The sequence below is a fragment of the Ranitomeya imitator genome, chromosome 5, assembly GCF_032444005.1.
Source record: "Ranitomeya imitator isolate aRanImi1 chromosome 5, aRanImi1.pri, whole genome shotgun sequence".
Taxonomy (NCBI): domain Eukaryota; kingdom Metazoa; phylum Chordata; class Amphibia; order Anura; family Dendrobatidae; genus Ranitomeya; species Ranitomeya imitator.
Window position 1 is genome coordinate 4334650 of NC_091286.1, and position 23434 is coordinate 4358083.

General features: G+C 46.2%; 1 protein-coding gene across 1 annotated transcript in view; it reads left to right on the forward strand.

The window, feature by feature from the left end:
- Positions 1-23434, forward strand: part of TTBK1 (tau tubulin kinase 1) — a 155362-nt gene that overhangs the window by 127058 nt on the left and 4870 nt on the right. The window contains exon 14 of the mRNA XM_069768220.1: positions 11931-13417. Within this exon, the coding sequence (XP_069624321.1) occupies positions 11931-13417 (1487 nt within the window). The remainder of the gene's footprint in view (positions 1-11930; positions 13418-23434) is intronic.

Consider the following 23434-nt stretch of genomic DNA (forward strand, 5'->3'; position numbering starts at 1 on the left):
CTGCTGCTGAAAGTTAGAGGGTCTGCAGAGCGTGCCCCACGTGACCAGAGAGTGGTATGTCTGTCGTCATGGCCGCCACCTCTTCTGCCACGTGTGTTCTGTGGCCGACTAACTTCTCTACCACATAAGGTCTTACAGAAAGGGAAAACTGTGAGCTAGAGACCCCTGTAGAAGGTGCCGGAACGTGGAGCCACGCGACTGTGTATGGTGCATGCAGCGAGCTGATTGGTGGAGTTATGTGAAGGGCGATAGCTGGTGTGAGGAGGTGCACTCTCATTGGCTCGTCTCTTGGAGTTGGCACCATGTTCACCTCTGAGTTCGTCTCTCAGCCTCGTGTTTTGGAGACATATAGGAAAATTGATTTTTCTTTTTGTAAGTTATTTAGAAAAGTTTTTACAATATCCAAAGGAATCGCTGAGGTGATCGTAAGTCACGCGGCTTCTCGGTGATTTTATATCATAAACGCAAAGGGAAATGTATTGTATGCAATAATAAAGAGCGTAAAGATACCATGTGGACTGGGACTTTAAATGTTAGCAAGCCACGCCCTCATCACATGACAAACATACAAATTGTACATTCACACTGAAGGCATCAAAACTATGAATTAACACATGTGGAATTATATACTTAACAAAAAAGTGTGAAACAACTGAAAATATGTCTTATATTCTACGTTCTCCAAAGTAGCCACCTATTGCTTTGATGACTGCTCTGCACACTCTGTGAGAGCTTCTCCCCGGACTTGTTTTCATTATGACGGTGTCTCCCCGGACTTGTTTTCCTTGTGACCGTGTCTCCCCGGACTTGTTTTCATTATGACGGTGTCTCGGACTTGTTTTCGTTGTGACAGTGTCTCCCCGGACTTGTTTTCCTTGGGACAGTGTCTCCCCGGACTTGTTTTCATTATGACGGTGTCTCCCCGGACTTGTTTTCCTTGTGACGGTGTCTCCCCGGACTTGTTTTCCTTGTGACGGTGTCTCCCCGGACTTGTTTTCCTTGTGACCGTGTCTCCCCGGACTTGTTTTCCTTGTGACGGTGTCTCCCCGGACTTGTTTTCCTTGTGACCGTGTCTCCCCGGACTTGTTTTCATTATGACGGTGTCTCGGACTTGTTTTCGTTGTGACAGTGTCTCCCCGGACTTGTTTTCCTTGTGACAGTGTCTCCCCGGACTTGTTTTCCTTGTGACCGTGTCTCCCCGGACTTGTTTTCCTTGTGACGGTGTCTCCCCGGACTTGTTTTCCTTGTGACGGTGTCTCCCCGGACTTGTTTTCCTTGTGACCGTGTCTCCCCGGACTTGTTTTCCTTGTGACGGTGTCTCCCCGGACTTGTTTTCCTTGTGACCGTGTCTCCCCGGACTTGTTTTCATTATGACCGTGTCTCCCCGGACTTGTTTTCCTTGTGACCGTGTCTCCCCGGACTTGTTTTCCTTGTGACCGTGTCTCCCCGGACTTGTTTTCCTTGTGACGGTGTCTCCCCGGACTTGTTTTCCTTGTGACCGTGTCTCCCCGGACTTGTTTTCCTTGTGACAGTGTCTCCCCGGACTTGTTTTCGTTGTGACTGTGTCTCCCCGGACTTGTTTTCCTTGTGACAAATGTATCATGGTTCACACCGTGCTGGTAACAATATGTCAGGGATCCCGGGGAGGATATCTTTATTGTTCCCACCACTCACACCAATTTGTCACGAACCAGGGTGGTTTGGTTGCCCCTGGTTCCTTCTGAAGGGGATTTATCTATATCTCGCTTCCCAGTTGCGGTTTGGAACTTGCAGCTCTCTGGCGCCCCCCTTACCCTCAGGTCAGATTAGGTACTGCACCTAGGGTAATTAGTCGCCAGAAAGGCTGCCTGCTATGTACTGGCTATTGGGCACGCTGCAGCGAGGGCGATATAACTACTCCCACTCAGGCGGGAACAAAGGTTAACGGGTCCGGAGCCAACCCAAATCAGTAGCGTAATTCACCTCAGAGGAAGCGACAGTTAGTTCATAGAGCAGGAAGAGACAGCTAGTAAATTATATATTTTACTCCATAAAAAGTTGGTGTTTACAAAGTAGAAAAGATATTACAAGGAAGACAGTCATATGTACATTGCAAATTACAAAATAAATAGGATTAAAATGGAATAATGAAAACTTACTGGTCGTTTAGCTCATTTCATATCAGCATGGCGGACGTGTGCTCAGGAGATACATCCAGATGCATGAGCACCGCTTTGCTGAGCTGTTGTTGGCTCGCTTCGTGGACCAACTCTGAAAACTAACTCCCAACGCAGCAAGGGTGAAAATATGCCCTCTGTCCTGACGTCACTGAGTGTGCGGAGTAATGATACGCCCTCTGTCCTGACGTCACTGAGTGTGCGGAGTAATGATACGCCCTCTGTCCTGACATCACTGAGTGTGCGGAGTAATGATACGCCCTCTGTCCTGACGTCACTGAGTGTGCGGAGTAATGATACGCCCTCTGTCCTGACGTCACTGAGTGTGCGGAGTAATGATACGCCCTCTGTCCTGACGTCACTGAGTGTGCGGAGTAATGATACGCCCTCTGTCCTGACGTCACTGAGTGTGCGGAGTAATGATACGCCCTCTGTCCTGACATCACTGAGTGTGCGGAGTAATGATATGCCCTCTGTCCTGACGTCAGAGTGTGCGGAGTAATGATATGCCCTCTGTCCTGACGTCACTGAGTGTGCGGAGTAATGATATGTCCTCTGTCCTGACGTCACTGAGTGTGCGGAGTAATGATACGCCCTCTGTCCTGACGTCACTGAGTGTGCGGAGTAATGATATGCCCTCTGTCCTGACGTCACTGAGTGTGCGGAGTAATGATACGCCCTCTGTCCTGATGTCACTGAGTGTGCGGAGTAATGATACGCCCTCTGTCCTGATGTCACTGAGTGTGCGGAATAATGATACGTCCTCTGTCCTGACGTCAGAGTGTGCGGAGTAATGATACGCCCTCTGTCCTGACGTCACTGAGTGTGCGGAGTAATGATACGCCCTCTGTCCTGATGTCACTGAGTGTGCGGAGTAATGATACGCCCTCTGTCCTGACGTCACTGAGTGTGCGGAGTAATGATACGCCCTCTGTCCTGACGTCACTGAGTGTGCGGAGTAATGATACGTCCTCTGTCCTGACGTCAGAGTGTGCGGAGTAATGATACGCCCTCTGTCCTGATGTCACTGAGTGTGCGGAGTAATGATACGCCCTCTGTCCTGACGTCACTGAGTGTGCGGAGTAATGATACGCCCTCTGTCCTGACGTCACTGAGTGTGCGGAGTAATGATACGCCCTCTGTCCTGATGTCACTGAGTGTGCGGAGTAATGATACGCCCTCTGTCCTGACGTCACTGAGTGTGCGGAGTAATGATACGCCCTCTGTCCTGACATCACTGAGTGTGCGGAGTAATGATACGTCCTCTGTCCTGACGTCACTGAGTGTGCGGAGTAATGATACGCCCTCTGTCCTGACGTCACTGAGTGTGCGGAGTAATGATACGCCCTCTGTCCTGACGTCAGAGTGTGCGGAGTAATGATACGTCCTCTGTCCTGACGTCACTGAGTGTGCGGAGTAATGATACGCCCTCTGTCCTGATGTCACTGAGTGTGCGGAGTAATGATACGTCCTCTGTCCTGACATCACTGAGTGTGCGGAGTAATGATACGTCCTCTGTCCTGACGTCACTGAGTGTGCGGAGTAATGATACGTCCTCTGTCCTGACGTCAGAGTGTGCGGAGTAATGATACGCCCTCTGTCCTGACGTCACTGAGTGTGCGGAGTAATGATACGCCCTCTGTCCTGACGTCACTGAGTGTGCGGAGTAATGATACGCCCTCTGTCCTGACATCACTGAGTGTGCGGAGTAATGATACGCCCTCTGTCCTGACGTCACTGAGTGTGCGGAGTAATGATACGCCCTCTGTCCTGACGTCACTGAGTGTGCGGAGTAATGATACGTCCTCTGTCCTGACGTCAGAGTGTGCGGAGTAATGATACGTCCTCTGTCCTGACGTCACTGAGTGTGCGGAGTAATGATACGCCCTCTGTCCTGACGTCACTGAGTGTGCGGAGTAATGATACGTCCTCTGTCCTGACGTCACTGAGTGTGCGGAGTAATGATACGCCCTCTGTCCTGATGTCACTGAGTGTGCGGAGTAATGATACGCCCTCTGTCCTGACGTCACTGAGTGTGCGGAGTAATGATACGCCCTCTGTCCTGACGTCACTGAGTGTGCGGAGTAATGATACGCCCTCTGTCCTGACATCACTGAGTGTGCGGAGTAATGATATGCCCTCTGTCCTGACGTCAGAGTGTGCGGAGTAATGATATGCCCTCTGTCCTGACGTCACTGAGTGTGCGGAGTAATGATACGTCCTCTGTCCTGACGTCACTGAGTGTGCGGAGTAATGATACGCCCTCTGTCCTGACGTCACTGAGTGTGCGGAGTAATGATACGCCCTCTGTCCTGACGTCACTGAGTGTGCGGAGTAATGATATGCCCTCTGTCCTGACATCACTGAGTGTGCGGAGTAATGATACGTCCTCTGTCCTGACGTCACTGAGTGTGCGGAGTAATGATACGCCCTCTGTCCTGACGTCACTGAGTGTGCGGAGTAATGATATGCCCTCTGTCCTGACGTCACTGAGTGTGCGGAGTAATGATACGCCCTCTGTCCTGATGTCACTGAGTGTGCGGAGTAATGATACGCCCTCTGTCCTGATGTCACTGAGTGTGCGGAATAATGATACGTCCTCTGTCCTGACGTCAGAGTGTGCGGAGTAATGATACGCCCTCTGTCCTGACGTCACTGAGTGTGCGGAGTAATGATACGCCCTCTGTCCTGACGTCACTGAGTGTGCGGAGTAATGATACGCCCTCTGTCCTGATGTCACTGAGTGTGCGGAGTAATGATACGCCCTCTGTCCTGACGTCACTGAGTGTGCGGAGTAATGATATGTCCTCTGTCCTGACGTCACTGAGTGTGCGGAGTAATGATACGCCCTCTGTCCTGACGTCACTGAGTGTGCGGAGTAATGATACGCCCTCTGTCCTGATGTCACTGAGTGTGCGGAGTAATGATACGCCCTCTGTCCTGACGTCACTGAGTGTGCGGAGTAATGATACGCCCTCTGTCCTGACGTCACTGAGTGTGCGGAGTAATGATACGCCCTCTGTCCTGATGTCACTGAGTGTGCGGAGTAATGATACGCCCTCTGTCCTGACATCACTGAGTGTGCGGAGTAATGATACGTCCTCTGTCCTGACGTCAGAGTGTGCGGAGTAATGATACGTCCTCTGTCCTGACGTCACTGAGTGTGCGGAGTAATGATACGCCCTCTGTCCTGACGTCACTGAGTGTGCGGAGTAATGATACGCCCTCTGTCCTGACGTCACTGAGTGTGCGGAGTAATGATACGCCCTCTGTCCTGATGTCACTGAGTGTGCGGAGTAATGATACGCCCTCTGTCCTGACGTCACTGAGTGTGCGGAGTAATGATACGCCCTCTGTCCTGACGTCACTGAGTGTGCGGAGTAATGATACGCCCTCTGTCCTGACGTCACTGAGTGTGCGGAGTAATGATACGTCCTCTGTCCTGACGTCACTGAGTGTGCGGAGTAATGATACGTCCTCTGTCCTGACGTCACTGAGTGTGCGGAGTAACATAGTAACATAGTAACATAGTTAGTAAGGCCGAAAAAAGACATTTGTCCATCCAGTTCAGCCTATATTCCATCATAATAAATCCCCAGATCTACGTCCTTCTACAGAACCTAATAATTGTATGATACAATATTGTTCTGCTCCAGGAAGACATCCAGGCCTCTCTTGAACCCCTCGACTGAGTTCGCCATCACCACCTCCTCAGGCAAGCAATTCCAGATTCTCACTGCCCTAACAGTAAAGAATCCTCTTCTATGTTGGTGGAAAAACCTTCTCTCCTCCAGACGCAAAGAATGCCTCCTTGTGCCCGTCACCTTCCTTGGTATAAACAGATCGTCAGCGAGATATTTGTATTGTCCCCTTATATACTTATACATGGTTATTAGATCGCCCCTCAGTCGTCTTTTTTCTAGACTAAGTAATCCTAATTTCGCTAATCTATCTGGGTATTGTAGTTCTCCCATCCCCTTTATTAATTTTGTTGCCCTCCTTTGTACTCTCTCTAGTTCCATTATATCCTTCCTGAGCACCGGTGCCCAAAACTGGACACAGTACTCCATGTGCGGTCTAACTAGGGATTTGTACAGAGGCAGTATAATGCTCTCATCATGTGTATCCAGACCTCTTTTAATGCACCCCATGATCCTGTTTGCCTTGGCAGCTGCTGCCTGGCACTGGCTGCTCCAGGTAAGTTTATCATTAACTAGGATCCCCAAGTCCTTCTCCCTGTCAGATTTACCCAGTGGTTTCCCGTTCAGTGTGTAATGGTGACATTGATTCCTTCTTCCCATGTGTATAACCTTACATTTATCATTGTTAAACCTCATCTGCCACCTTTCAGCCCAAGTTTCCAACTTATCCAGATCCATCTGTAGCAGAATACTATCTTCTCTTGTATTAACTGCTTTACATAGTTTTGTATCATCTGCAAATATCGATATTTTACTGTGTAAACCTTCTACCAGATCATTAATGAATATGTTGAAGAGAACAGGTCCCAATACTGACCCCTGCGGTACCCCACTGGTCACAGCGACCCAGTTAGAGACTATACCATTTATAACCACCCTCTGCTTTCTATCACTAAGCCAGTTACTAACCCATTTACACACAATTTCCCCCAGACCAAGCATTCTCATTTTGTGTACCAACCTCTTGTGCGGCACGGTATCAAACGCTTTGGAAAAATCGAGATATACCACGTCCAATGACTCACCGTGGTCCAGCCTATAGCTTACCTCTTCATAAAAATTGATTAGATTGGTTTGACAGGAGCGATTTCTCATAAACCCATGCTGATATGGAGTTAAACAGTTATTCTCATTGAGATAATCCAGAATAACATCCCTCAGAAACCCTTCAAATATTTTACCAACAATAGAGGTTAGACTTACTGGCCTATAATTTCCAGGTTCACTTTTAGAGCCCTTTTTGAATATTGGCACCACATTTGCTATGCGCCAATCCTGCGGAACAGACCCTGTCGCTATAGAGTCACTAAAAATAAGAAATAATGGTTTATCTATTACATTACTTAGTTCTCTTAGTACTCGTGGGTGTATGCCATCCGGACCCGGAGATTTATCTGTTTTAATCTTATTTAGCCGGTTTCGCACCTCTTCTTGGGTTAGATTGGTGACCCTTAATATAGGGTTTTCATTGTTTCTTGGGATTTCACCTAGCATTTCATTTTCCACCGTGAATACCGTGGAGAAGAAGGTGTTTAATATGTTAGCTTTTTCCTCGTCATCTACAACCATTCTTTCCTCACTATTTTTTAAGGGGCCTACATTTTCAGTTTTTATTCTTTTACTATTGATATAGTTGAAGAACAGTTTGGGATTAGTTTTACTCTCCTTAGCAATGTGCTTCTCTGTTTCCTTTTTGGCAGCTTTAATTAGTTTTTTAGATAAAGTATTTTTCTCCCTATAGTTTTTTAGAGCTTCAATGGTGCCATCCTGCTTTAGTAGTGCAAATGCTTTCTTTTTACTGTTAATTGCCTGTCTTACTTCTTTGTTTAGCCACATTGGGTTTTTCCTATTTCTAGTCCTTTTATTCCCACAAGGTATAAACCGCTTACACTGCCTATTTAGGATGTTCTTAAACATTTCCCATTTATTATCTGTATTCTCATTTCTGAGGATATTGTCCCAGTCTACCAGATTAAGGGCATCTCTAAGCTGTTCAAACTTTGCCTTCCTAAAGTTCAGTGTTTTTGTGACTCCCTGACAAGTCCCCCTAGTGAAAGACAGGTGAAACTGTACAATATTGTGGTCGCTATTTCCTAAATGCCCAACCACCTGCAGATTTGTTATTCTGTCAGGTCTATTAGATAGTATTAGGTCTAAAAGTGCTGCTCCTCTGGTTGGATTCTGCACCAATTGTGAAAGATAATTTTTCTTGGTTATTAGCAGAAACCTGTTGCCTTTATGGGTTTCACAGGTTTCTGTTTCCCAGTTAATATCCGGGTAGTTAAAGTCCCCCGTAATGATACGCCCTCTGTCCTGACGTCACTGAGTGTGCGGAGTAATGATACGCCCTCTGTCCTGACGTCACTGAGTGTGCGGAGTAATGATACGCCCTCTGTCCTGATGTCACTGAGTGTGCGGAGTAATGATACGCCCTCTGTCCTGACGTCACTGAGTGTGCGGAGTAATGATACGCCCTCTGTCCTGACGTCACTGAGTGTGCGGAGTAATGATACGCCCTCTGTCCTGACGTCACTGAGTGTGCGGAGTAATGATACGCCCTCTGTCCTGACATCACTGAGTGTGCGGAGTAATGATACGCCCTCTGTCCTGACGTCACTGAGTGTGCGGAGTAATGATACGTCCTCTGTCCTGACGTCACTGAGTGTGCGGAGTAATGATACGCCCTCTGTCCTGACGTCACTGAGTGTGCGGAGTAATGATACGCCCTCTGTCCTGACGTCACTGAGTGTGCGGAGTAATGATACGTCCTCTGTCCTGACGTCACCTAGTGTGCGGAGTAATGATACGCCCTCTGTCCTGACGTCACTGAGTGTGCGGAGTAATGATACGCCCTCTGTCCTGACATCACTGAGTGTGTGGAGTAATGATACGCCCTCTGTCCTGACGTCACTGAGTGTGCGGAGTAATGATATGTCCTCTGTCCTGACGTCACTGAGTGTGCGGAGTAATGATACGCCCTCTGTCCTGACGTCACTGAGTGTGCGGAGTAATGATACGCCCTCTGTCCTGACGTCACTGAGTGTGCGGAGTAATGATACGCCCTCTGTCCTGACGTCACTGAGTGTGCGGAGTAATGATATGTCCTCTGTCCTGACGTCACTGAGTGTGCGGAGTAATGATATGTCCTCTGTCCTGACATCACTGAGTGTGCGGAGTAATGATACGCCCTCTGTCCTGACGTCACTGAGTGTGCGGAGTAATGATACGCCCTCTGTCCTGACATCACTGAGTGTGCGGAGTATTGATATGTCCTCTGTCCTGACGTCACTGAGTGTGCGGAGTAATGATACGCCCTCTGTCCTGACATCACGGAGTGTGCGGAGTAATGATACGTCCTCTGTCCTGACATCACTGAGTGTGCGGAGTAATGATACGCCCTCTGTCCTGACGTCACTGAGTGTGCGGAGTAATGATACGCCCTCTGTCCTGACATCACTGAGTGTGCGGAGTAATGATACGCCCTCTGTCCTGACATCACTGAGTGTGCGGAGTAATGATACGCCCTCTGTCCTGACATCACTGAGTGTGCGGAGTAATGATATGCCCTCTGTCCTGACGTCACTGAGTGTGCGGAGTAATGATACGCCCTCTGTCCTGACGTCACTGAGTGTGCGGAGTAATGATACGCCCTCTGTCCTGACATCACTGAGTGTGCGGAGTAATGATACGCCCTCTGTCCTGACATCACTGAGTGTGCGGAGTAATGATATGCACTCTTTTCCGAGTTATTTACGTTTTTGGAAGTCCCCAGACAAAGGCATTTCTGGGCAAGGGGAGGGGAAAGCGAGTGGCTTTACAGGATTGGACGTCTGCAGTTTAAAAGCCACACCCTGCTCACACATTAGTATCAAGTTGCACAGTATCTGCATAGGGCTTTGTTTGTGGTATGAGCTAATGCAGAGGGTGAGAAAAGGGGCTCGAAGCTGCAGTGTGTGTAACCTTCTGAAACTAAACTCACAATATGACATTTTTGGCTTTATCATGACATGACAGCGTATTCCCATGCTTGTTCTTGTTGTGACAGCGTCTCCCTGGACTTGTTTTCGTTGTGACAGTGTCTCCCCGGACTTATTTCGTGTTCCTAGGTGTAGAGTCGAGCACTCGGGTAAAAGGAAGATTACTGATAAAATGATGCATTACTCGATTCTACAATTGCGCTGTCCTCTTAGTTTAAAAGCCTTGTGACAAAGGTTGTCCCCTTAGCTGAGTAAGTTCTCTTTGAAGCTCGAAACAAGTCCGGAAGACACTGGCACAACGGATCTGGATTTCTCTATTACTGATGCACAAAATCTGTAATGGAGGAATAAAAGTGAAATCTTACCTTTCAAGTAGTGCTGGACTATAATAATAATAATATAGTAAAAATAATAATCTTTATTTATGTAGCGCCAACATATTCCGCAGCGCTTTACAGTTTAACAGTATCAAACACAAAAGTCATAAGTAACAACGTTAACAATACAATAATTAAAGCGAAATAAGCCGCCCCTGCTCGTGAGAGCTTACAATCTATAATGAGATGGGGAGATGCAAAGTACAGGTGTGTATTTACAATGATGTATTTACAATGAGGGTCCGGCCATCTTCAGGGAGTGGGGGGGTAGATGGAGATAGTGAATGGGCTACACACACACAAACATAAAATGACTTTGATTAGTGAACGTGATAGGCCCCTCTGAACAAATGAGTTTTGAGCGAGCGCCTAAAACTATGCAAGTTGTGGATGGTCCTAATATCTTGGGGTAGAGCATTCCAGAGGATTGGCGCAGCACGGGAGAAGTCTTGTGGTCGGGAGTGGGAGGTACGGATTAGTGCAGAGGTTAGTCGAAAGTCGTTTGCAGAGCGCAGCGGTCAGTTAGGCCGATAGACAGAAATGAGGGAAGAGATGTAAGGGGGTGCCGCACTGAGGAGAGCTTTGTGGGGGAGAACAAGTACTTTGAATTGTATCCTGTAATGAATGGGTAGCCAGTGTAACGACTGGCGAAGAGCGGACGCGTCCGAGTAACAATTAGCCAGATGGACGACCCTGGCTGCTGCATTAAGGATGGACTGGAGAGGGGAAAGTCGAGTGAGGGGGAGGCCAATTAATAGAGCGTTTACAGTAGTCCAGGCGGGAGTGGATCAGGGCTACAGTGAGGGGTTTTTGTTGTTTCCATGGTGAGAAAAGGGCGGATTCTAGAGATGTTCTTTAGGTGTAAGCGGCACGAGCGGGCAAGAGATTGTATATGGGAAATGTCAGATTTAGGGAGGTTAGTAGAAGGCGGGAGCAGAAGAAGTTCAGTTTTGGAGAGGTTGAGTTTCAGATAGAGAGCGGACATGATGTTGGAGACTGCGGACAGACAGTCAGTGGCGTTCTGTAGTACAGCGGGGGTAAGGTCAGGGGATGACGTGTATAGTTGTGTGTCATCGGCATAAAGATGGTACTGAAAGCCAAATCTGCTGATGGTCTGTCCAGTTGGGGCCGTGTAGAGAGAGAAGAGAAGGGGGCCAAGAACTGAGCCCTGAGGTACCCCGACAGTGAGAGGAAGAGGAGATGAAGTGGAGCCAGAGAACAAACACTGAAGGAGCGGTGAGACTAACCCTTCACCTGAGCATCGCAGTTATGGGATCTCTGTGTTCCACCACCTTCCATCCTAAACCAATCCAACATCTGTTATTATTATTATTTATATAGCACCATTATTTCCATGGTGCTGTACATGAGAAGAGGTTACATACAGAGTTATAGATATCGTTTACAGTAAACAAATTTCCAATGACAGACTGGCACAGAGGGGAGAGGACCCTGTCCTTGCGGACGTGCGTTCTTTGTGATAATGGGGAAGAGACAGAAGGTCGGGGGTGCTGCAGCTCTGGTGGTGGTGAGGCGGAATCTATAGGAATGGTGAGCTGTAATATCCATATGTGCCTCTTCCTGCTACGTACAAGCTGTATACATAGATTGTAGACTGTGTACGGTCCTCGGGACAGGTGGTGCGGTCTCCCTTTCATCGTGGATTTGTACACCTTGTTCCTCTCACTAATATGTGGTGTTTCTGTATCTCTCACACAGGTCCTGAACCTGAAGCACTTTGAAATTAATGGAGTGCCCAAGGTCGTGCCTTTAAGCTTGTCTTACCAAGACTTTAAGAAAGACATATCAGATAGCAAAGAACTGCTGCGTGTTCCTCACAGGATGAAGAAGGTGGACTTTTCCAGTGTGGTCCTGCCTGCCATGCATGCTCCTGAACCCCACATCATCATCAATGGCAGATGTCCACGAGATGAAGAAACCGAGGAGGAGACAGAGGAAGAGGAGGCCGAGCTTCTGGGGGAGGATATAGATCTGCAGAGTGGATCCAGTAGTGATGTCAGTCAGAAAAGTACGGAGAGGAGTCAGGAAGGGGCTCCTTCTACGTTACTGGCAGATGACCAGAAAGATTCTAGAGGAAGAGCTTCCACGGCAGAGAATGACCTGGAACTGGAGGAAGGCTCAAAGACCTTAGTGCTGTTTTCTCCTGGAGACCTGAAGAAGTCACCAGTCACTAATGAACTCATGCCAGACCTTGACCTGGGAACACTTGCTGCTTTGACGCCTCAAGGAGAGAGGCCCCCACCCACGGGCAGTCAGTTGGATGTGTCTGAACCAGGTACTTTATCTTCCATACTTAAATCAGAACCAAAACCTCCTTGCATCGCTGCTGCCACCGCTGCCGCCTCTTCTCCCTTTACCAAAGTTGAACGCACATTTGTTCACATTGCTGAAAAGACACACCTAAATGTTATGTCTTCCACCGGGCAGCTGATTAGATTGGAGGAATATCCAGCTCCGGGACAGTCGGAGGAGGCTATTATTCAGGAAACTGAGGAATGTGGAGTGCAGAGACAGAAGGGAGCTATTACCTCTGCGGTGGGGAAAGTTGAAATTGACTCCTATGCAATGTCAGCACATCACTTGGAGGATCATCAGCTGGATCCACATGAAGTAAATGGAGTAAGGAGATCCAAAGAGCAGTTAGAGAAAGTCATGATAAATGAAGACCGCAAGCAGGAAAAGATTGTTCTTTCCAGTCATCGCCTTAATGAAACTGACCTTGGCACCAGCAAGGCTTCGAGTGAAGCTGCTAGGGTGCACTTTAGAAGTCGCATCCCTGTATTTCTGTCAGAGGAAGACACAGGATCAGATAGGTCTATGTCCAACTCTACCAAAGAGAGGTTTCAAAAGAGAACAAAGCAACTGGATCTGGCTCGCCTGGTGATAGAGAAAAGGCAGATCCGACTCCAGCGTTTGGCTTCAGCGGGTTCATCATCTGCTTCATCTAGTGAAGATCGGAGGAGAACATCTGAAACGTTGTCTACAACGGGGTCTGAGGAAGACACTCCCGAGCTTGAAGACTCAATCCCCAGAAAAGTAAGGAAAGAGAAACCATTATGTATAAAAAAGGAAGAGTTTTCAAAAAGCAAGATCCCACGTCCCATCACACCAGTCAATGATCCACGGCTCCTGGGGCCACCATCTCCAAATGTCAGCAAATTGAAAGAATCCACAGCTGCCCTAAGGTAAGATTGGACAGGACAGTAGTGTATGGGCTTCATCATGGAAATACCAATAAAGAGTTGGCGTTGATGCCTACAAAGCAATAAATCTTATGGTTGTGCCCAGAGATAGAGATGAACATTGTTAGTGAACTTTAATAATTGGGTGTCCTGGATGGACTTGATTATTAGTGGATATGAATCTGTTCAACAAGTATGTTATGGGCAGATTAGTGGAGAACTGAATCAGACTGAGTCTATGGTGATGGTCATCTGTCAAGGAGCACCAGGGTCCATAAAGTCACCAGTTTATGAAGATATAGACCGCATTCTTTTACAGGAGTTATCTGAATGCTGAGGAATTGATGAAATTCTAGCCCATTCATGCATGAGCCCTGGGGAACCCCCTAAATTTTTAACATTGGTAGAAAAAAGGTGTGAATACTTTTCTGCCCAATGATGACAAAAGTATACTCGGAGTGATCCCTTTGTTGGCTAGCTAGAAAATATGTTTGCAGCTTTCAGAACACAGAGGCTCCTTCTTCAGGCAATATTACAAATAGATTAATAAGAAAAAGCATGACATTTAAGGGATAGTACAGTAGGACATTTGTATGAGGTGGGAGGTGTGAGGCCTCCTAAAGATAAGCCAAGGAAATCAAATTAGGCATTTGGTTACAAATGGAGAGGTGGTGGGAACATTCTTCTTAAGGCCCCTTCACATTAAGCGACGCTGCAGCGATACCGACAACGATCCGGATCGCTGCAGCGTCGCTGTTTGGTCGCTGGAGAGCTGTCACACAGACCGCTCTCCAGCGACCAACGATGCCGGTAAGCAGGGTAAACATCGGGTAACTAAGCGCAGGGCCGCGCTTAGTAACCCGGTGTTTACCATCCTAAAAGTAAAAAAAACAAACAGTACATACTTACCTAACGCTGTCTGTCCTCCAGCGCTGTGCTCTGTACTCCTCCTGTACTGTCTGTGTGAGCACAGCGGCCGGAAAGCAGAGCGGTGACGTCACCGCTCTGCTTTCCGGCTGACCGACGCTCACAGCCAGTACAGGAGGAGTGCAGAGCACAGCGCCGGGGACAGACAGCGGTAGGTAAGTATGTACTGTTTGTTTTTTTTACTTTTAGGATGGTAAACACCGGGTTACTAAGCGCGGCCCTGCGCTTAGTTACCCGATGTTTACCCTGGTTACCAGTGAAGACATCGCTGGATTGGTGTCACACACGCCGATCCAGCGATGTCAGCGGGAGATCCAGCGACAAAATAAAGTTCTGGACTTTGTTCAGCAACCAACGATCTCCCAGCAGGGGCCTGATCGTTGGTCGCTGTCACACATAACGATTTTATTAACGATATCGTTGCTACGTCACAAAAAGCAATGATATCGTTAACAATATCGTTGTGTGAAGGTACCTTCAGTTATCTGGAGTCCATCTGGTGCTGGTGGAGGTGTGAAGTGTGTCCATGTAGTGTGTCATAAATCCAGGTGTTATACTGAGTGCTAGGGTCAAAGAATTGAACATCTTCATCAGTTTGAATTCCCAATTTTTTTCTTTCTCTGTCGTCCTTAAAATGACATTTTAGTATTAAGACTTATAAGTGTCATACAATGCCCAGGTCCAGAGAAATGTTTTCCCACAGGCGCGTCCATCTCATTCCTGATTGTGTGTCTGTGTAGATTCATCCTAGTTTGTAGTTTTTTCTTGGTTTCCCCAATATAGAGACCTCCAAGGCACCTTGTACATTGTGTCATATACACCACATTGGAGTATGGACATGAGAAGAAACCCGTGATCTTTATAGTCCTGATTTGTGTTTGGTAATATTCGGGAGAAGTCTTGGAGGCGATTGAGTGAGGAGCGAATAAGTGTGGAGGAGAGAAGGAGGTCTTGGGAGGACCGGAGTTTACGTGAGGGAAGATATTGAGAAATTAGTGTGGAAATATACAGAGGAGAAGGTTATGGATGGCTTTGTAGGTCAGTGTTAGTAATTTAAACTGGATACGCTGGGAAATTGGGAGCCAGTGAAGGGATTTTCAAAGAGATGAAGCGGGAGTGTAGCGATTAGAGAGATTAATTAGTCGGGCAGCAGAGTTAAGGATGGACTGGAGGGGTGCGAGAGTGTTAGGAGGTAGGCCAGAGGATGCTGCAGTAGTCGAGGCGGGAGATGATTAGGGCATGCATGAGGTACCGCAGGGCTCGGTATTGGGACCTGTTCTCTTCAACATATTCATTAATGATCTGGTAGAAGGTTTACACAGTAAAATATCGATATTTGCAGATGATACAAAACTATGTAAAGCAGTTAATACAAGAGAAGATAGTATTCTGCTACAGATGGATCTGGATAAGTTGGAAACTTGGGCTGAAAGGTGGCAGATGAGGTTTAACAATGATAAATGTAAGGTTATACACATGGGAAGAAGGAATCAATATCACCATTACACACTGAATGGGAAACCACTGGGTAAATCTGACAGGGAGAAGGACTTGGGGATCCTAGTTAATGATAAACTTACCTGGAGCAGCCAGTGCCAGGCAGCAGCTGCCAAGGCAAACAGGATCATGGGGTGCATTAAAAGAGGTCTGGATACACATGATGAGAGCATTATACTGCCTCTGTACAAATCCCTAGTTAGACCGCACATGGAGTACTGTGTCCAGTTTTGGGCACCGGTGCTCAGGAAGGATATAATGGAACTAGAGAGAGTACAAAGGAGGGCAACAAAATTAATAAAGGGGATGGGAAATCTACAATACCCAGATAGATTAGCGAAATTCGGATTATTTAGTCTAGAAAAAAGACGACTGAGGGGCGATCTAATAACCATGTGTAAGTATATAAGGGGACAATACAAATATCTCGCTAAGGATCTGTTTATACCAAGGAACGTGACGGGCACAAGGGGGCATTCTTTGCGTCTGGAGGAGAGAAGGTTTTTCCACCAACATAGAAGAGGATTCTTTACTGTTAGGGCAGTGAGAATCTGGAATTGCTTGCCTGAAGAGGTGGTGATGGCGAACTCAGTCGAGGGGTTCAAGAGAGGCCTGGTTGTCTTCCTGGAGCAGAACAATATTGTACCATACAATTATTAGGTTCTGTAGAAGGACGTAGATCTGGGGATTTATTATGATGGAATATAGGCTGAACTGGATGGACAAATGTCTTTTTTCGGCCTTACTAACTATGTTACTATGTTACTATGAGCATTTTGGTAGAGTGTGGGTTGAGAAAAGGACGGATTCTGGAAATATTTTTGAGCTGGAGGTGGCGAGAGCTTGGATGTGCGGTTTGAAGGACAGGGCAGAGTCAAGGGTTATTCCGTGGCGGCGGATTTTGGGGACCGGGGAAAGTGCGATTTCATTTATTTTGATAGATAGATCAGGTAGGGAAGATATGTGTGATGGATGAAAGATAATGAGTTCAGATTTGTCCACATTGAGCTTGAGGAAGTGAGAGGAGAAGGAGGAGGATATGGCTGATAGACACTCTGGGATTCTGGAGAGCAGAGAGGTGACATCTGGGCCAGAGAGGTAGATCTGAGTGTCATCGGCATATAGATGGTACTGGAAGCCATAGGACCTTATGATTTGTCCCAGGCCGAGTGTATAGATTGAGAAGAGTAAGGGTCCTAGGACAAAGCCTTGGGGGACACCAACAGAGAGGGGGCGAGATGAGGAGGTAGTATCGGAGTAGGAAACGCTAAATGTGCGGTTGGTGGGTTATGAGGAGATCCAAGATAGGGCGAGGTCTTTGACCCCAAAGGAAGAGAGGATCTGTAGTAGGAGGCAGTGGTCAACTGTGTCGAAGGCAGAGGACAGGTCTAGGAGGAGGAATATAGAGAATTGTCTGTTAGCTTTGGCTGTAAGTCATTAGTAATTTTGGTCAGGGCAGTCTCAGTGGAATGGTGGGGACGGAAACCAGATTGTAGGTTGTCGAAGAGGGAGTTAGATGCAAAGTGAGAGGAAAGTTCAGCATGGACGTGCTGCTCAAGGAGTTTGGAATTATTTATTATATACTGTAGTATCCCTTAAATGTTGTACTTTTTCTTATTAATCTACTTGTAATCCTGCCTGAAGAAGGAGGCTCTGTGGTCTGAAAGCTGCAAACATATTATTTTCTGGTTAGCCAATAAAGGCATCACTCTGAGAAAACTTTTATCATCATTGGGCAGAAAAGTATTCACATCGATTTTTCTGGCTAACACGGTACCACAATGTAATTTGTTATTGTACAACAGGAAAAAAGGGGAAAATTCAGCTTTAAGCCAAACCTATAGTTACATAGGTCTTGATGGACTTAGGTCTTTGTTCAACCTTTGTCCCCCAGTTATAAATTATCTATAACCTACAACATTATGTGTACCATAATAATCCATACACCGGCAACAACAAGGGAAATATTGCAGCTGAAATTTATTACTGTTACTGAGGGTAAAACCTCCAGCTATTACTGTCACACATTGTACAACCGCTAAGCTTTACTGTCACCGGGCATACAACCACCAGCCATTACAGTCACCGGGCATACAACCATTGGCTATTACTGTCACCGGCATGCAACCACTAGCCATTAATGTCACTGGACGTAGAATCATTGGCCATTACTGTCACCGGGCATGCAACCACTAGCCATTACAGTCACTGGGCATACAACCATTGGCTATTACTGTCACCGGCATGCAACCACTAGCCATTACAGTCACTGGGCATACAACCATTGGCTATTACTGTCACCGGGCATACAACCACTAGCCATTAATGTCACTGGATGTAGAACCATTGGCCATTACTGTCACTGGGCATACAACCACTAGCCATTAATGTCACTGGATGTAGAACCATTGGCCATTACTGTCACTGGGCATACAACCATTGACCATTACTGTCACCTGGCATATAACCACCAGACATTACTGTCATTGAGCATACAACCACCGGCCATTAGTGTCACTGAGCATACAACCAACAGCCACTAGTGTCACTGGATCATAGACTCCTAAAATGTTAGATTTGTAGGGGACCTACAGGGTCATCGTGTCCAACCTCCTGCTCAATGCAGGAGTCACAAAACCATCTCAGACAAATGTCTGTCCAGCCTCTGTGTGAAGACTTCAATTGAAGGAGAACTCACCACCTCTCGTGGCCGTCTGTTCCACTCATTGATCCCCCTCACTGTCAAAAAGTTTTTTCTAGTATCTAATCTGTGTCTCCTCCCATTCAGTTTCGTCCATTGCTTTTCGTGTTTCCATGTGTAAATGAGAATAATGATGACCCCTCTACACTGTGACAGCCCTTCAGATATTTGTAGACAGCTATTAAGTCTCCTCTTAGTCTTCTTTTTTGCAAGTTAAACATTCCCCGATGCTTTAACAGTTCCTCGTAGGACATACTTTGCAGTCCACTCACCATTCTGGTCGCTCTTCTCTGAACTTGCTCCAGTTTTTCAATGTCTTTTATTTTTTAAATGTGGAGCCCAGAACTGGTCACAGTATCCAGATGAGGTCTGACCAAGGAGGAGTAGAGGGGGATAATTACTTCATATGATCTAGACTCTATGCTTCTCTTAATACATCCTAGAACTGTGTTTGCCTTTTTTGCTGCTGCATTACGCTGTTGACTCATGTGCAGTCTGTGATCTATTAGTATACCCAAGTCTTTTTCAGGAAACAAAAAATTCCAGCGAGACCGTGATGGAGAGGTAAGTAAAATCTTTGTTTTATTAGATCAGATTAAAAGTGAAGAGTGTTCACACAGTCCAGCAGCATTCGATATATATTGTAAGGTTTTACTCACTCGGCTGCGGGTTAGCACAGGAAGCAGTTTTCATAAAAAAAAGTCCATCAGGTTTATTTGCTCCATAAACCTGTTTAAGTTTAAGAAAACAAAAGATAGCCTTTTGTGGCACAAAATGGAAACAAGCAGAAAAAAACAGTTCATATAGCACAGCGGATCCGCCCTCTCAGGTCAGGTCAGTGCCTCAGCAGAACACACACTGGAAGCCTCCAGTCTCAGACCATGTGACAAACAGCCTCCATTAAATAGGCTGTAGCCACACCCACAGAGGAGTTATGTGGGTAGCTTGACCCCCCCATATCTCATAGCTACCCGCAACCCGGACCCAGGTGCACCAAACGAACCTCTTGGTGCTTTCATCCACTGGAGAAAATACTCCAGGTTACATCAGAGACAAGCCATCTCTGCGACACATACCTCCCATCGACCATGCGACCATTAGCCACACTACTATATATAGGATTTTAGTATGGTGGCATCTCATGTGCTGATGCGATTAGCACTATTAAGATCTCTGCAGTCTCTCATCATCACAAAGGTGATTTATCAAGTTAAATTCAGAGCTATTGAAAAGGTGATCAAGCCTGTAAGAGGTGGTAACTATAGGAGAAACATTTTTGAACAAAGAATGCGTTTGGATTTTCGAGTTAAATACTACGATCACCTCTGGTGTAAATGTGAGACAGTATTAAAACAATACGTTTGTTTTTTCCTATATAATAAGAAAAATGGATTATTTTTTTCTTTGTTGGTTCTCGTCTTTCAGATTCTCTCCAGGTGTTTTTTATTAGACTCATTTACTTGCTTCATTGCTATTGGCCCTTCACTAGCATATTCTATTGCTTGTTTTATATATAACCATGACTTCAGTACACAGTTTGTAACCATTAGTAAGGCTTTCATTAGCTGAAACGCGTTGAATTGACACACTGCTGCTATACTGTGTGAACACTCTTCACTTATAATCTGATCTAATAAAACATGGATTTTACTTACCTCTTCATCACGGTCGCGCTGGAATTTTCTTTTCCTGCTTTGCCTTCAAGCCGAATGCCGGGCTGCTCCGTGCAAGACAACCAGCTGCATCCATCAACTGCACACACAGTGAGCTGACTCTACGTCTCCCTGACTCCCCTATTTTTCAAGTCTTTTTCACACGTGCTGTTAATTAGTTCTATTCCTCCTATTCTATAGATGTAATTTTAGTTTTTCTTGCTCAGATGTATAATCTTGCATTTCTCCCTGTTAAATACCTTTTTGTGAGTCACTGCTCATTGTTCAAGCTTCTCTAGTGTTAAGGCCCCGTCACACATAGCGACGCTGCAGCGATACCGACAACGATCCGGATCGCTGCAGCGTCGCTGTTTGGTCGCTGGAGAGCTGTTACACATACCGCTCTCCAGCGACCAACGATCCCGAGGTCCCCGGTAACCAGGGTAAACATCGGGTAACTAAGCGCAGGGCCGCGCTTAGTAACCCGATGTTTACCCTGGTTACCATCGTTAAAGTAAAAAAAAACAAACAGTACATACTTCTGTACAAATGCCTAGTTAGACCGCACATGGAGTACTGTGTCCAGTTTTGGGCACCGGTGCTCAGGAAGGATATAATGGAACTAGAGAGAGTACAAAGGAGGGCAACAAAATTAATAAAGGGGATGGGAGAACTACAATACCCAGATAGATTAGCGAAATTAGGATTATTTAGTCTAGAAAAAAGACGACTGAGGGGCGATCTAATAACCATGTATAAGTATATAAGGGGACAATACAAATATCTCGCTGAGGATCTGTTTATAGCAAGGAAGGTGACGGGCACAAGGGGGCATTCTTTGCGTCTGGAGGAGAGAAGGTTTTTCCACCAACATAGAAGAGGATTCTTTACTGTTAGGGCAGTGAGAATCTGGAATTGCTTGCCTGAGGAGGTGGTGATGGCGAACTCAGTCGAGGGGTTCAAGAGAGGCCTGGATGTCTTCCTGGAGCAGAACAATATTGTATCATACAATTATTAGGTTCTGTAGAAGGACGTAGATCTGGGGATTTATTATGATGGAATATAGGCTGAACTGGATGGACAAATGTCTTTTTTCGGCCTTACTAACTATGTTACTATGTTACTATGTTACTTACCTACCGCTGTCTGTCCTCGGTGCTCTGCTTCTCTGGTCTGGCTGTGAGCACGCTCTGCTTTCCGGCTGACCAGCGCTCACAGCCAGACCAGAGAAGCAAAGCGCCGAGGACAGACAGCGATAGGTAAGTATGTAGCGTTTGTTTTTTTACTTTTAGGATGGTAACCAGGGTAAACATCGGGTTACTAAGCGCGGCCCTGCGCTTAGTTACCCGATGTTTACCCTGGTTACCAGCGAAGACATCGCTGAATCGGCGTCACACACGCCGATTCAGCGATGTCAGCGGGACCTCAACGATCAAAAAATGGCCCAGGCCATTCCGACACGACCAGCGATCTCACAGCAGGGGCCTGATCGCTGGTACGTGTCACACATAGCGAGATCGCTACTGAGATCGCTGTTGCGTCACAAAACTTGTGACTCAGCAGCGATCTCGCTAGCGATCTCGCTATGTGTGACGGGGCCTTTAGCTATCCCTCCTACCTTTGCATCCTCTGCAAATTGGATTAGTTTACCATCAGTTCCTTTATCTAGATCATTTATACAAATGTTGAACAACATTGGGGCCAGGACAGAGCCTTGTGGTACCCTACTTGAAACACTAGAGCCAGGACAGAGCCTTGTGGTACCCTACTTGAAACACTAGAGCCAGGACAGAGCCTTGTGGTACCCTACTTGAAACACTAGAGCCAGGACAGAGCCTTGTGGTACCCTACTTGAAACACTAGAGCCAGGACAGAGCCTTGTGGTACCCTACTTGAAACACTAGAGCCAGGACAGAGCCTTGTGGTACCCTACTTGAAACACTAGAGCCAGGACAGAGCCTTGTGGTACCCTACTTGAAACACTCTTCCAACTGGATGTGCAGCCATTTATTACCACTCTTGATCACTGATCTATTTATGAATCCACCTAACCGTAGCCTTATCAATCCCATATTTGGTCATTTTTTCAATAAGGATAGTATGAGATACTTTTTCAAATTCTTTGCTGAAATAGAGATATACTATATCTACCGCATTTCCCTGATCCACCCAATCAGTGATTCCATAGTAATCATAGAAGGAAATTAGATTAGTCAGACATGACTTGTTTGCTACAAACTCATGCTGGCTCTGGTTAATTACTGTATTCTTATCCAAGTACTTATATACAGTTAAAACCAGAAGTTTCCATCCACTATATAAAAAGACACAACTGCATATTTTTCTCAATATCTGACATGAAATCAGAATAAACCTTTCCCGTTTTAGATAAATTAGGATTAACATAATTATTATTAGCCAATTGCCAGAATGCGAGAGAGAGAGAGAATGTTATAAGGTATTTTTAGTACTTACTGCAAAGTCAAAAGTTTCCATCCATTTCATTAGTATTTGAAGTACCATTGCCCTTAAACTGAATGACTTGGGTCAAATGTGTGGGATATCCTTCCACAAGATTCTCACAAGTTGGTCAGAATTTGGGCCCATTCCTCCTGACAACTCGTGTAACTGATCCAGGTTTGTAGGTCCCTTGCTCGCACCGGCCTTTTCGGCTTTGCCCATAAATTTTCAATAGGATTGAGATCAGGGCTTTGTGATGGTCGCTCCAAAACATTGACCTTGTTATACTTAAGCCACTTTGTTACCATTTTAGCAATTGTCTACTTGGAAGACCCATTTCCTCCCAAGATTTAACTTCTTGGCTGGTGTCTTGAGATGTATTGCCACAACCATCTTTTCTCATGATGCCATCTATTTTGTGATGTGCACCAGTCCCTCCTGGAAAACATCCCCACAACACCCTGCCACCCCGTGTTTCACAGTAGGGATGGTGATCTTAAGCTTCCAAGCTTCTCCCTTTATTCTCCAAACGTAATGATGGTCATTATGCCCAAAAAGTTCAATTTTAATTTCACTAGACCACAGGACATGTCTCAAAAATTAAGATCTTTGTTCTTGGTTGCAAACATTAATTTGGTTGTTTTTTTATGTTTCTTTGGAAGTAATGGCTTCTTTCTGGCAGAGTGGCCTTTCAGCCCATGTTAATGCAGTACTCGTTTCACTGTGGATATTGACACAATCTTACCAGCTTCCACCATCATCTTCACAAGCTCTTTTGCTTTT